At 39.5% G+C, this 15,217-nt stretch overlaps 3 protein-coding genes across 9 annotated transcripts; 1 reads left to right on the forward strand and 2 right to left on the reverse strand.

The window, feature by feature from the left end:
- Nucleotides 1-2,959, forward strand: LOC108992880 (U-box domain-containing protein 40). Its single transcript, XM_018967588.2, has one exon. It carries the CDS (start codon nt 977-979, stop codon nt 2,618-2,620), a length of 1,644 nt encoding a protein of 547 aa, XP_018823133.1. The 5' UTR covers nt 1-976; the 3' UTR covers nt 2,621-2,959.
- Nucleotides 2,960-5,232: 2,273 nt separating this feature from the next.
- Nucleotides 5,233-6,708, reverse strand: LOC108992831 (peroxidase 31-like). Its single transcript, XM_018967496.2, has one exon. It carries the CDS (start codon nt 6,514-6,516, stop codon nt 5,536-5,538), a length of 981 nt encoding a protein of 326 aa, XP_018823041.1. The 5' UTR covers nt 6,517-6,708; the 3' UTR covers nt 5,233-5,535.
- A 1,755-nt stretch (nt 6,709-8,463) lies between these two features.
- Nucleotides 8,464-11,995, reverse strand: LOC108992829 (senescence-associated carboxylesterase 101-like). Of its 7 annotated transcripts, none has more exons than XM_035691691.1 (4): nt 11,839-11,995; nt 11,301-11,667; nt 10,388-10,921; nt 8,464-9,559 (listed from the first exon to the last, which is right to left on the reverse strand). In XM_035691691.1, the coding sequence occupies exons 1-4, from the start codon at nt 11,853-11,855 to the stop codon at nt 8,678-8,680; spliced, it is 1,800 nt and encodes a 599-aa protein (XP_035547584.1). In that variant the 5' UTR covers nt 11,856-11,995; the 3' UTR covers nt 8,464-8,677. The 7 variants fall into 7 exon arrangements, with proteins under 7 accessions (XP_035547584.1, XP_035547587.1, XP_035547586.1 ...); XM_035691694.1 differs by having other exon boundaries at nt 8,464-9,547; nt 11,839-11,994; XM_035691693.1 differs by having other exon boundaries at nt 8,464-9,550; nt 11,839-11,994.
- Nucleotides 11,996-15,217: the final 3,222 nt, after the last annotated feature.

Here is a 15,217-nt window from a genome sequence, read left to right on the forward strand (position 1 = left end):
TACTAAGTATGCAATGATTACAAGAACTGGCGGTGGTATTCTGGGTGGCTTTAGTTTGATGATCTCCATGCCCAAGTAGTCAAAACGATTAGCCAACAAAAACAAAATTATTGGACCAAAAGAGAGAATTGAGAGCTCCTTTTCTTTAACTTTTTGATTAAACAGTGGGCACTAAAGCAGAATAAAGGATTGTCTACCACTAATGGCCCATAATAATCATAATTCTTAAAAAAAAAAAAAAAGTTTCTTTATCAGATGAAGACTCGAGAAAATGCCACATCAGTCTTCACCCAAACCTCTGTTGCGTCACGGAGTGAAAACCTTTTCAGGAGATGAGTAGAGTGGTAATAGATGCTTAAAGGACATACCTCAGTATGAATTTTATATAAAATCTTCGGCTTGCTGTTTCAGATTCGGGAAAGCATAATAATGGTCATTGATGTGTCACTGTAAACATGCTGTGCCGGACTGTGTCAAATTATTGAACCAAATCCAAATCAACCTCATGATTACGAAACACGCTTCTAATGCAGACATGGGTTGCATTGATTGGCGGCACTCACTTGCGTAAACACTTGAGACAAACCCAAAATGGCTTTAAGCAAGATAACATTATAGTAAAGCAGAACTCGATCATCCATACTCCATAGGTTGCCCCCCAGAGCATCCTTGCCACTTTTCTCGTTGGCCTAGATTTCCGAAAGCAAAGGAATCCGCCCATACTGGTACTCTCCCAATGCCACATCGTCACTTTCCCAACAACCTCTCTCTCTCTCTCTCTCTCTGCTTACCTCCGGCCTAGTCATAAGTTAACATGCTCCTCAACAGTCAACACAACTTCTTGAGTTCCACAACCTTGTGTTCCTCTAAATTTATTTTCACCTCAAAGCTATATGCTTTCATCAACATTTGTTGCAATTCCTTTCTGGTTCATCCATGATGCTGAACTGAATGTCGCGGGATTGACAAAACGACAATGGAGATTCAAGAAGGTATGATGAAGTTCGTCGTTCACAAGCCCGTACAGCCCAAACGGGTACTTGAAAACGGCAGAGAAACAGAGACTGCCACACCCCGGTGCAAATGGAAGATCTTCTTTGGCAAGTTCTCTTCTTTACCTTCTTCAAAACCCTTGAAGCTCGAAACAAAGCAACCCCCGAAGGAGTTTATCTGCCCCATTTCCGGGTCTCTCATGGCCGACCCAGTTATCGTCTCCTCGGGCCACACACTCGAACGCGCCTGCGTCCGAGCCTGCAAGGCCCTGGGCTTCACGCCCACCCTTGTGGGCTCGTCCACGCCCGACTTCTCCTCCGTTATCCCCAACCTCGCCCTCAGGTCCACCATTCTCAACTGGTGCAAGAATTTCTCTGTGGACCCTCCAAAACCCATCGATTCCAACACCGCGGAAAAGTTCGTCCGTGCATTAGTGGAGGCTGAGGCCAAGAAACGAGGTTCCCAGAACGAGAACCAAGCCCAAAAGGTCATAATCTTAGACAAGGAGCTAATCCAAGGGGCTCAAGAAAATACGAGCGTGAACTTCGGGGACGCAGCAACAGAGGTGGATCGGTGCCGCCAGACTCACTCCTACTCGAGCTCGAACGACTCGGTCGCGACCTCCGTATCGACCCCATCTCTGCAACTTGCGACTCGGCCGAGCTGCTACTCGTCTTCTTCGTCAGAAATTGAAATCCTGGACGATAATTACACCGAAGAAGAGAAGGAAATCTTTGCCAAACTCAGAAGCCCACAGGTATTTGAGATCGAAGAGGCCGTGATTTCGCTGAGACAGATCACAAGAACCAGAGAGGACACGAGAGCCCACCTATGTACTCCTCAGTTACTCTCAACCCTCCGATCTTTGATCGTGTCCAGGTACTCAGCCATTCAAGTGAACTCAGTCGCGGCGGTAGTGAACCTGTCTTTAGAGGATGTCAATAAAGTTAAGATCGTACGTTCAGGAATCGTTCCTCCTCTGATCGATGTTTTGAAGGGAGGATTCCATGAGGCGCAGGAGCACGCTTCCGGTGCACTCTTTAGTCTAGCCCTTGATGATGGTAATAAGACAGCCATTGGCGTTTTGGGTGCATTACAGCCGTTGATTCACATGCTCCGGTCCAAGAGTGAGCGGACTCGGCAGGACTCGGCACTTGCCCTTTACCATCTTTCACTCGTTCAAACCAATCGGACTAAGTTGGTAAAACTCGGATCGGTTCCCATTTTATTGGGCATGGTGAGGTCGGGTCACATGACAGGTCGGGTACTACTCATTTTATGTAACTTGGCTTGGTGTCCGGAAGGGCGGGCTACAATGTTGGATGCTGGCGCAGTGGAATGTTTGGTCGGGTTGCTTAGGGGGGTCGAGTTGGAGTCCGAGTCAGCTCGGGAGAGTTGTGTTACCGCATTATATGGGCTGAGTCATGGTGGATTGAGGTTCAAAGGGTTGGCCATGGCAGTTGAACTGGCGGAAGTAATGAAGAAGGTGGAGACAGTAGGAAGGGACCGGGCAAAGGAAAAGGCGAAAAGAATGCTTGAGATGATCAAAATGAGAGGCGGGGAAGAGGAGGATGAAGGCATAGATTGGGAGGAATTGCTTGAATTGGGGAGTCAGACTGAGTGTTGACTCCATGGTGGATCAGACAAGTAGGGGTTAATTTGTCTGAGTTTTGAAGTACAGTGTTTGAAGTTCTTATTCTTTTGGTGCCTTTTTTTCTCCTTTTTGCATTTTTTTTTCGGGTTCATGTTGTAATTACTGGTGGGGTTTTATATGGGGTGGTTTTTGTGGTTTTGATCTTTTGTGACTTTTTTTTTCACCTAAATCATGGGCAGTGAAGGTGTAAATAAGAGCTTTTGTCACAGTTGGTTTTGGAGCACGAATGTTCTAGCTCAACTTGCTGCTGTGCAATACTTTATTCTTAGAAAGAATTCAATTTTGAGATGGGTGTCATACCATATCATTCCATTCCCCCACTGCCTTTTTTTTCTCTTCTTCAAATTCCTCAATAAAGTGTGTCAATTGTTAGTTAAATGACAAGGCAAGTATTAGCAGAATTTATTTTAGCATCATGCTCGAGGAGCTCAAATTGGAGTTGTTATGTTTAATAATCTCTCCCACGAGCTTATTTCAGATTCTACCCTCAGAAAAAGAGAAATATTTTATCTATAAAGTGATTACATAAAAATAAATCTATAAATTAACGTTAATTGATGCAATACGTTAGATTATAAAATTATTTTTATTGTAAAGTAGATTTAACAAATCACGTAAAGTCATATTTATTTTTTAATTTATTTTATATAATCTTTTTATGTTTAGAATAATTCTTTTAGAAAAATGATGGGTTTGACTTAACATGCCCGCTTCTAGGCGGTTGGGCTGTTTACAGCCTTCCTTTGCACTGCTGCCCCGTCAAGAATCACACAAAAACATCAATAGTCTAAACCACACACAAAATCGAATAAAATATCCAATTTTGCTTCAAATCTCAGCTCAGTGCAACCCAGTTTCACTTCATTCTCAAGTTCCACATCGAAGTGTCCCTCTTCGAAAGCTCCCATTGACAGATCTCAAAGTCCCCAAGTAATTACACAAACCCAACCAAATTTCAACAAACAAAATGAAATAAATCCTCCTAATAACCAAAAGTCAACAATAATCTGTTTGAAATTTGCTTCTTGAATTTGTTCAACATGAAAACAACCCAAATTATTATAAAGATCAACTAAAAGGAAAAGGGGAAAAAAAAATTCTACCACGCGAGGTATTCCCATCCCCATACTCCTAAAATCTGAGACAAAAAAACCAAGAAGAATAAGAATGTTATTTGCTTCTTGAATTTGTTCAAGATAAAAACACCCCAATTGTGAAAAACCTGATATTTACACAATACACTTGTGATTTTCTCTTCTACATTTTAGCAAATACTTTGAATGCACACCGTGTTCTCCATCGCAGCAGCTCTTTTGTGTTTCCATCATTCTTTTCTTTTCCATGATACAAACAACCAACTTTTTGGGCAATTTTTTTCTAATCCATCAAAATAGAAAATAAAGAAATTTTTTGTATTTGACTCCTTCATCTCGAGATTTCACCTCGTGTGCAGCGTCGAGCACCCTAGAGACAGCGACAGAGGAGATTTAACTGCAGTCGAAGATGGAGCAACCGCCTGAGGAGAAGGAGCAGAAATTGGAGGAGTCACTGCCGGAGAGGTGGGGGATGAGACCGACGGAGATATCTTCTGGGACAAGGTGGGAGACTAACTTTTCCAGAAAGGGAGAAACGAGTGAGGGCTGAGATGCACAACATCTCCATGATAGTTGTGGTCGGATGCCTACATGTCACTTAATTATTGGTAGTCTGTTAATTGGATAATATTGGATGAACTAGTGCTAAAATTTTATCTTGACTTAAATGGGGAGGGGGTGTCTTAGTGGGGAACGAAAAACCCAAAGGTGACAGCCACATATACCTTGGGCTAGAATCTCTCCTGGTGGAGCCTTTCCCAAAGGGCCAATGGGTTAATCTTATTGATGGCTTTTCGATGCATTCATGAGATTGCATTATGGAGTGGCAGCACTACCATTGTCTGCTGATTATGACATCTTGTCTATTCATTTGTAAAAGGGAAACGAATTATTCCAGCATTCACAAACCAGATAGGGTTAACCAGCTTTTGATAAAAGACTCCATTATTCTTGATATCTTTAGCATATTAATTGAAAGTCTATAGATAAGATAATATAATCGAGCAGTGAACTTACAAGGATAAAACTCTTTCTGCCCACCTTCTGTTTTCTCAGTGCTTTGAGGTCTGAGAGCATTCCAAGAAGTCCAGCTGCAGCCATGGACCACCAACACAAAAAAGGGATATGTGCGTCGAATTTCAAACCGAGTAATAACATAGGATTCGGTTTCTTGCATAAGCCGACGTACCAAGAATAAATTGGTCAGTAGTTGGTCAGTTGGATTGATAAAAAAAAAAACATCTCTCTACAGCTATAACTTTTATAAAAATAAATTTATTAATTAATATATTAATAATAAAAATAATTTTACAATTTATCATTTATCATTTATTTTTTTACCGCACTTCATAATAATTCATTGCCAAGCAGTACTAGATTTTGTCGTTGAGATGTGCAGTTCTACGACTTCTTAATACTGTATCATTTATAAAGAACACAGAAGTTACAAACATCAGATACTGAAGAGAGAGATAGAGAGAGAGAGAGAGAGAGATCTCTATCCAGCTGCGCCATGATCACTTTACACAAATTCTGAAGAACTGAAAACATAAAAAATATAATTTGAAACCCAGAAAATAAAATAATTGTGTATATTTGAGCTTGACAATACGACATTAATACAAATACATGTATAAATATACATATACATATATATTTGTATATGTATACATATACAGTTCGTCCTCACCACCACCACCACCGCCACCATCAGATTCTCATTCATTGCACACTCGCTCGCACCAACAATCAAAACAGAGAACGGCCTCAGAAAAAGGTTTCAACTCATGATTCTCAGTTAAAGGCATCACACCTATGCCGAATCTCTCCTTGCCTCCCCGTCTGGACCTTATACAAACTAAGCTTCTCCATTGCCTTGCCAAACGCCTCAAAGAATTTGTTCTGATCCGCCGCGTACATTTGTACAAATTCCCTCGTCCTCGAATCACTGTACAGGCCGTGATCCGACCTCAACAGCCCTAACCCCTTAGGCAGATTCTGGAAGTACATGTTGTCGAACTTGTTGGGAGTCATGATGTCATTGAACACCGACAACGTGGGGTTTTTCTGATAATCCGCACAAGCTTTCTGCAACGCCTGAACAAATCTCGGATTGTACTGCGTATCGTACTGCGAATACTTGCTGCTCTGGTTATAGATCCCGGAGCTGAATTCCTTGCAATGAGAGAACCCAATGGTGTGAGCACCGCACAAGGCCACCGTTTCTTGGATCGAGAACCCATTAGAATAAAAAAGATTAATGATCTGAGACATAGACATTGTGGCTCTTGGAAGTTTGCCTTCGACATAGGATGATTTAGAGACCCGCCCATCTTTGCGTCCCAAGAAGACGTTGTAGTAGGGACCACCCACCATGGTAACAAGGTCGCGAGTGGCAACGGCTAAGATGTCGGCGCACGAGACGGTGTTGGGGCAGGCGAGCTCGAGGGCTGTCTTGGCGCGGACGACGACGTCGAATGCGTCGCCGGGGAGGGAAAGGTTGATGTCGGCGTCGCGCTCGGCTGAGTTGAAGGGGGTGGAGGAGACGAGGATGGAGGCGTCGCAGCCGTTGACGAGGCAGTCGTGGAAGAAGAGGCGGAGAGTTCCGGCGGCTGTTGTGGGGCTGTTGATCTGCTTGCTGGTGATGGTGTCTTGCATGATTTGGTTGAATCTCGGGCACGATTTCTGGTAGTAATCCAAGCTGAGCTGATCAGACTGTGAGGGATTGACGAAGAGCGATAGGGATGTGAGAAAGAGAAGGAGAAGCAATGCCATTTCTCTTGGTTTTCTCTCAGAGACGAGAGAAAGGAGCCTAATGCCTCAGTGGGCTGTTGAGAGATAAGAAGCTGTAGCTGAAGCGGAAGGAACTGGAGCTATGCGTGCGGAAAACTGAGGGTGTGGGGGATAGATGGGACTTGGGAGTATTTTACCGTAGAGAGAGAGAGAGAGAGAGAGTGCACGCGTTACTCTCTGCACCACCAATCACGGGATGCGTGGTTTAGGGAAGGGGTGGGGCCTCCTCGTGTTTGAATTACAATCTTAACATGCAGACAGTTGGCGCCGGACACACGTTAAACGGCCCCGATGCTTACCAAAACAAGCCCAGAAATAACTCGGATGCCTTTGCAGTGTTTGACAAAATGACTATGATACGGAGGGGGATAAAGCTACCACACGCGGGTGAATCTTTCGAGCCTCTGTGATTGGGGGACCGTAGGATATGCCAGTATGGTAGATGCGAAAGTATTGTGGGGGGGGACACGGTGCCATTATTCTTACCTACAAAGCCGTTTAAATTAAATGCAAAAAAATAAAAAATTAAAGAAAATTATTAGCATTATGAATGGTATAGAAATTCGAACTTAATTGTAAAATAATTAAAGTATTATTTGATAATTTATTTTAAAATTAAAGTAAACAAAAATTAAAATATAATTGAGGGTATTTTTGGGTTTGAACAGTGAGCTTTTGCGCTGATTGCGTAAGTCACATGGTGGATCATAAATACTTGACGACAACTCATCTCACAACGCGGCTGTCTAATATGATGGGCCCCATTCAATTCTGTCCATGGATTGACGGTGGTGATCTTGCGGCGTAAAGTGCAGATGGACTCGGTCATCACTCATCAATTAATATATAATTATTATTTTTTATTTCATAATTTTAGTTTTTTTTTTAAATTTTATATTCACATCCCCTACATCACATATATATTTTTATTTTTTATTTATTTTTTCCTTTACAGGTATACGATGTAGGATTATTGAGTAAAATTTTTCTAAAATAAATGCTATAATTATCTCATTTTATGTCTTATACTTGCCTGTCCGTTTCTACTCAAAAATAGGAAATGTAAAATCAACTAACTATCATGTTATATCATTTATTTTCTCATTTCAATAATATCTTTAAATTTATTACTTTCATTTGGCTGCATTTAAATATTGAAGTGATCTCATCTTTAAATAATAATAAAAAAATATAAAAATTTTATAAATTATAATAAACTATTTGTGAATAGTAGTAAAGTAGTTCGAGACTATTTCACTTAACAAACAAAGCTTTAAAGTTCTTTTACTTTTTTCTCTAGTTATGCCCTTTTAATTCTGTAAGTAATGGATTAATAAGCTAGTATGAAAAATAATTAATTTATAACTATCTTACAACTCTATATATTAAATGAATGATAATTTTAGTAGAACAAAAATATTGGAAAGAAAAAAAGAGCACCGGAATTCATGTGTCGGTGGAAGCATTCACAAACAAACCAAAAAAGGACGATGAAAGGAAGAAAACAAAGGGACTTTCAGATAAGACTCGGAACAAAGTAGAGAGGGCGTAACAAAAGGCAAGGGGCAACTCTAGGCCGCAAGAAACAAAAGCATCCGACAAGAAACAGAGATAGTTACGTACATGACATGATTATTGGGTCAAAAACTGAGCTCTGCTGCATCTGCTTGCTAGCTATCTCATCCATGATCCTACCTCAATAAAGCTGTGTTGTTCACACACCTTCCCTAGTTGTCTTTTCCTAAGCCCAACACCTTCGTGAATCTTGTTGGCCTAGGGCAACAACAATCCTCTCTCTGTTATTACAAAAGTTAGCTCTTGGTCCGTAGAGCTCTACCTAGGACTTCTTTTAAGTTTGAAGATGAGATTGGTCCGTAGAGCTCCTCTACCTGCGTTACTACAAAAGTCATTCATCCAAAGGCATAGTACTTGCATACTTCCTTTGCCATTAAAAGAAAGGGAAGATGAAACAAAGACAGAAAGCCATTATTTTGATAATTCCATAGAAGTGTGCTCAAATACAACCCAAAAATAGCGAAGCACAGAAGACATTGGGAAAAGCCCCTTCACGCATTGTTGGGGAATGGCTTCGGAATCCCACACAAATTAAAAACCAAGTGCACATGGATGTCGAAAGCTTTGATTATTGCATACAAATTTCAGGGAACTCCAGAGAGCCAGTAGCATAATGGCTGTACCGGCGGGTTTTCATTAACTCGGTGAGTGGCGAACTGTAAAAAGTTCCCATAATACCTTTAGCTATAATTTCCTTGTACTCTTTCCACCATCCCATGAAGCTGCTCTTTGTTAAGAAAATCTCAGGCGATACTGCATAATTCCTGAGCAACCCCAATACATAGCCTTCAAATGCAATCAGGTTGGATTTATGTGGTCCCTCCAAGTCCACGATGCTCGACTCGCTGTTACGGATCAGCATTAATTTGCATGAAATGCGAGCCTCCTCGACGTGTGCCCAGAAGCAAGAATCCTCGGTCAGATTAGCCTCCACGTTTTTCTTCTTGGAATTAATATTTGCATTGCTTGCAGGTCTCCCATCGTTATTCAGCCTTTGCTCCAATAGTTTGTAATGTTTGGGCCTTCCTTTTAAGTAGCCCGTGTGGCCATCTCTGTAGAATGCAGCAATGTCCAGAGGTTCAATCATCCTTCGGTAGTTGGTTCCTCCAAAGAGCCAGCGGGTACGAAAGGAGGCGCCTTCCTTCTGGGGCTTTTTGTCTACTTCATCAACTAATTTCTCCCAGTAACACGTGAGGGTTTTCTTATACTTCTCAACATCTTGATCACTTGTGAAGCTTTGATTCTTATCTCTGTCATAATATCCAATTCCACTATGTTTAGAAGCCTTCTTATACCATTCCATCCGGGCCATGTTTATTTTCTCGTCATTCAGCTCCTTGGACGGATCAAAAACCTGTGTCTTCATCGGTATCATCGATTTGAATTCCCGTTCTGCCTTTGCAATCAGAGCGTTGATGTCGATATTCTGCCATGGTTGCTGCTGCAACGGCTTTGAATGAGTTGAGTTGAACAAGAAGTGCGGTTTAATTTGTAAGATCTCAAATTTAAGACAAATCAAGGTCTTAATATATAAAATGCTTGTGATTTTCAGCTAGTAAGAGCATTTTCATTGGATTAGCTAAAAGTTAAATCCAATGAGAATTTAGCTATTAGGTCAGTAAATTGCTCACATTGAATTAGCTATATTGTAAATATTTGGAATATAGCTATAGTAATATCTAAACTAATTTCTAAATTTAGAACACACTATTCATTCATCAAATTCCTTTTATATTATTTCTTTCTCTCTCCTTTTAATATCAATTATTTCTCTCTCCATTTTAAATAACAATTGAAAAAATATAATTAGAATACAATTACTAATTAATATATAATATTATGAATAGTAAAATATGATAAAATAAAATAAATTCATAATTAAAAAAATTAAAATTTTTTTTAAAATTATTAATTACTCATTACTATATAATGAATAAATGGATAATCCAATTTGGAGATTTGATGTGAATAATCAAAGTTAAATTCATCTTATATTATTTTATTATCATATAATGAAAAAATGGCTATTCCAATATAGAAACTTATGTGAATGTAATAGCTAAATACTAAATTTATCTTGCATTCATCAAAAATATACTTTAACTTTAACTAATCAAATGAGAGAGCTCTAAGAAGCATTGCACGTTCTGGTTCGACTCAATTAGGTATGTGCACATATCATGACATATATATGTGTGAGTCAAAAAAGCATTGCATGCCGTTACATATATTATTGTCCGGATTGAATTGAAATTGAGCTAGCTACCAAAGGTCGCACCTGTCCGAGTCCGGTTGCTAATACTTGCACAGTAATGCCAGCCAGTAATGGTTGCGAAAACCAGCTTGTGTCCTCGCAAATTACCTTAAGCTTGAGCTGTTCGACAACTGGCTTATAGTCAACAAGGAAATGCGGCGAGACCTCTGAGTAGGTTGCCTTCAAAAACTCTAAAATGAACTCGGGGTCCTCAAAACAAGTAAAACCCAGTTCCGAACACAACATAAATGTGCCAAAAGGCTTGTATTCATTAGTTCGGGAAGCTGATTCAGTGGAAGGAGAATTGTGGGTTGAAGTTAAGACTCTGGGGAGTGGATCTTGGGCAGAAACTACATGCAGAAAGCAAGAGTTCCATACTGAGTATTGTAGTATAGCTTTCAGGTCTTCATCACCAATAAGGGGTGAACCAAAAGTGACGCAAAGTGGGCGTTTGGTTTTTGATAAATTGATTTCTGATAGCAGCCATAAGGTGAAGAGAGAGGCGACAGATCCTCCCAGGCCGTGTCCAGTGATAATTAATGGCTCGGAATCCGAAATCTGCATTGAGATATGAATCTTATACGACATTAAAAACAGGGCAATCGATCGTTCTCGATGTCATTTTACTCAACAAAAAGACAAAAATATTATATATTCAAGTATACAAAGACCTTAAAAGTACATTGCATAGCTATCTTCCAAATCACTAAGTTCAATCATGTGCGTGGTGATAAGTACGGTTATCTGTAAGACTAGCACTGAAACGACACGAGGTAAAACGTAGCATACCTTGGTAATTACAAAGGACTTTCAACGAAATGAAACGTTGTAGAGGGAGTTTGACTCATGCAGCTCGAGACATGGATCGCCGAGAAAAGTAAAACGCAAATAAATAAATAAAAGAGAGGAAATTTTCAGGACAGAGAGCCAGAGGTACCTCAGATCTCAAGAAAGGGAGAACTCCACGGAGAGACTTAAAACGCTCAACAGCAAGTTTGTTAATGGAGAAACATGGGTTGGCTTTGGAGCAGAGGAATTCAAAGAGTGGAAGGGTATCTTTGAGAGCTGACGATGAAACAAAATCTGCTGCTCCTACTGCTTGAAGATGTTCTTTGGTACAAGGAGGCCAAGTAACAAAAGCAATTACGTTACAGTTTGGTCGCTTATCAATCTTGAATCTAACAAGGAAATCCGAGGATGGCGCGTTGTTCATTTCTCTGTAAAGTGCAGAAATTACATCCCATGAATCGCTCAGGACACCAGAGGTCACAGCCAAATTTCCTAATTCTGACCCACCGCTGAATCTGGTTCCAAGAATCAAAGGGAAAAAATAATAGTCAATAAATGTAAATCTGTAACAAATTTTGAGTAAGAGATGTATTGGTCGAAAAACAACATGAAGAAAGAACAGAAACAAAACCAACAAAGAAAAGGAAAAAAAGCAAAAGAACTGCAGTACTGAATTTTTAACTTCCAATGGAGATTGGCTCATCCTCTACTGCCTTGTTAGATGTGCTATCGCAAGCAGCAATACTGATTTGGCTTTATAGAAATGAACAATTAGTAGAATCGATACCAAGCTTAGCCGAGAGAAAAAAGAATATATCAATCTGACTTTGCAGCTTAGCCGAGTAACTTCGACGAAACTTAAGATTTAAGACATGGACAATAGCTACCGAGTCAAACATAGGAAAATAATAGGAAATTAAGGACCAGAAGACCAGCAGAGCAAGTCGATATAACTTATAAGTAATTACAGAGACATGCATGGGTAGTTGGGCAGTAAATTCATAACCGGAAAATACTATATGGAACTGATCTACGGAATTCTACACAATCTTACACCAACATTATATGATAGGAATATGATGATGAGGAGCCAGCTAATATATATATAGGAAAACTCTACTCAACCTCTGGTTCCCTCACCGCATTCCACACTCCTGTGGCGAACCCGGTTCGTCTCTCATATCACGGTTCATCGCCCACACCCCTCCCGAGCTGCCCTCAGACGCTCTCCCTTTTCTCCCTCACCCCGACGCCCTTACCTAGCCTCACCCTTCGTTGCAGCACCCCTCAACCAGATCCCAGACTCTTCTCTCTCACCCCTCACCCCGACACCCTCACCCTTCACGTCTCTCACCCCCTTCAATCTCGAACCCTAGAAGAATTCATCTTCACGAAGACCCATCTCCCTCACCCCCTCCAGTCCCAATCTCATCTCACCGATTCCTCCCTTTAGTGGCCTCTTTCTCTATCTCTCTCACCGAACCCTCTCTCGTGTAAGGATCCTGTGCTAACCCTCGACTCCTCGATCCCTGTCTCTCGATCTCAAACTCTGTTGCAAACTCTAGACGTTGCAGAGAAACCTAGATCTGCTACCTTACATCACGGTAGCACAAGTCAGTCGTTTTTCCTTTTGAAATTACACTGATTTCGGTAAGGTTTTTTTTTGGTAGATTTTGTCTAAGTTTCTTGCACGTATATACAGTTATACACTGAGCATTTTCCTTAGCCCTCTGAATTACACTGATTTGTGCCCATATAAACTGTGTTAAGAAAGTTTTTCATGAACCGTCATTCTCATGTAATAGCTCGCTGATTCAAAATTATAGTGATTTGAAATTACATTGATTTCGTTGGGAGGGGAAGATTTCAATAAGAAATATTTTCATATTCAAACTATTAGTTTGGAATTGGTATTTGTTGAAGTTGAGTAACTTGTGAACTGTACTCTGCATGTGTGGTCAAATTATGGTTTTTGTTCTGGTTCAGATTGGTTGATGAGGCTGAAAAATTGTTGTCTTAGTTTCAGACCATACTGAATGTAAGAATTCAAATTGGTTTTTTGTAGATACTGTTAGGTGATGGATTTAGAGAACTGGTTGCTGCGTAGCTGGTGGTCTAGCAGTAAGTTAAGAATTTAAAATTTCTAAGAGATTAATTTAGTAGGGGAAAAATAGGGCAATATAGGTTTTTAGAGTTGATAAAGGTCTAACAGAAAGATTAAGTGGAGAAGCAAAGAAAGTCCAAATGGGTTTCTATTCAATGGCTGCATGAAGATATATGTGAACAGAGTGCCTAATATTGTTAGTTTGTATGGGAGAATGGGTCGAGCTGAGTTAGGCTGGTGTGAATAGTGGCTGAAGTTTTGAGTGGGATCTGGATGAGAAGTAAAATCTTTTGGGTGAAATTAGTTGCTGTTGCGTATTAGGATTGCAATTTATGCTTGGTTTAATATTGTATGATCCTCTTTATTATAGCTATGATAGAAAGTCAAGTAAAGATACTGTGTTACTGGTTTTAAACTTCAAGAGACATAATTGATAAGTTCTTAAAATGCATGAATTCAGTCCGAGAAAGATATTGTGTTACTTGTTTAAAACTTCATGAATTCATTAGTACGAAGGCTAATGGAATCACCAAGTTGTTGGTGTGGTCTGAAAGCAGCACTAAAGATCTCCCACACCAGAAAAAATTCTGGAATAAAATTTTATGCTTTTCGAAGTACAACACAGTAATTAATTTGGTAATTAATTTGTCATATTTTTGTATTGCTTTTGAATGCATGTACGAAGTTGTTATATTTGAAACTTGATATTCTTGAATTCTACGCAAGGAGAAACAAAGTGTAAATTCTTCGATACGGTAGAGGAAAAAATCCTGACAAGAGAGAATGCAATTCGAAGGCGGATCGTAGAGAATAACAGTGCATGTATATTGTTGTGTTTGTAATAGTTTTTGATTCGTTCATATTGGATCGTATCTCTTGTAATAATTTTTGATTGGTTCGGACTATAAAATGTATGGGGATAGTTTTATGTGTAAATAGATTGTTCGGGTCATCCTTTGTAATAGTTTTTGGTTGGTTCGGATTATAGTTTTTGTTTGAACCGAATGTGGAAATTTGTACTCGAGTATGTTCATGAGAATTGAAATGTGAATTTTTCATATTCAATTTTATTGTATATTTCTCCTAGGGTCAAGAGACCTCTTTTATCTCCTCTTTGTATCTGTATATGATCTAATTGTTGGTTACAATCAAAAAGAAAAAAGGAAAAAACATTAACACCCTTAGGGATCCTTGGATGCAATTTCCACAACCAAACTTGGAAGAAGGAGAATCATTTGAGCAAAAAACATAGAATGTAATTGTCAATTACCAATGACACTAGCCCAGTGCTATAGTCATAAAAAGAAAAAAAAAAAAAAAAAAGAGCAGAATCCAAGTAGGCAATGTTCCCGCTACTACTTGAATCGGAGAAAATTCACATTCCTCTATTCTTAAAAGCAAAATAATGATCAAAATATGTAAAGTAGTTTCAATGTATTACAAACAACAAAATACCTCCTCTAGATACAATAAAAGATTACACTTCCAGAACTATATCAAAAAAATAGATTATCAAAGCTACATTATTAAAGCAGCTCTAGTGACACTCATCAACTAGAAACTCAAATTTCTCAACCAACATCATGTGTGGAGAAGCACATCATGTCCCCAATACACATAATGCACACTCACACGAGCATTTTAAAATCCTGTATGCTTTCAGTACCAATCATCTGCACTGGAAAGCAGGCATTTTCACTTCTAATATCATTTTGCTTGTTGAACCTTTATTATTTATACCTGCACCAACAATGGAACAAATAAAAAAAAAACTCATAATCCCCACAAGTCCCTTTGAATAATAATCTTTAAAACTTAGATAAGAACTTTAATACATACCCTTCAGGCAATAGCTAGTATCAAACATGCGGTAACCTGCTATGAGTAGTTGAATCACATACAGTTTTTCAAGTCCAACTTTTGAGCTATATAGTTTTTCAAGTCCAACTTTTTCAAAACCA

This window comes from Juglans regia, chromosome 1, assembly GCF_001411555.2.
Source record: "Juglans regia cultivar Chandler chromosome 1, Walnut 2.0, whole genome shotgun sequence".
NCBI classification, from domain to species: Eukaryota; Viridiplantae; Streptophyta; class Magnoliopsida; order Fagales; family Juglandaceae; genus Juglans; species Juglans regia.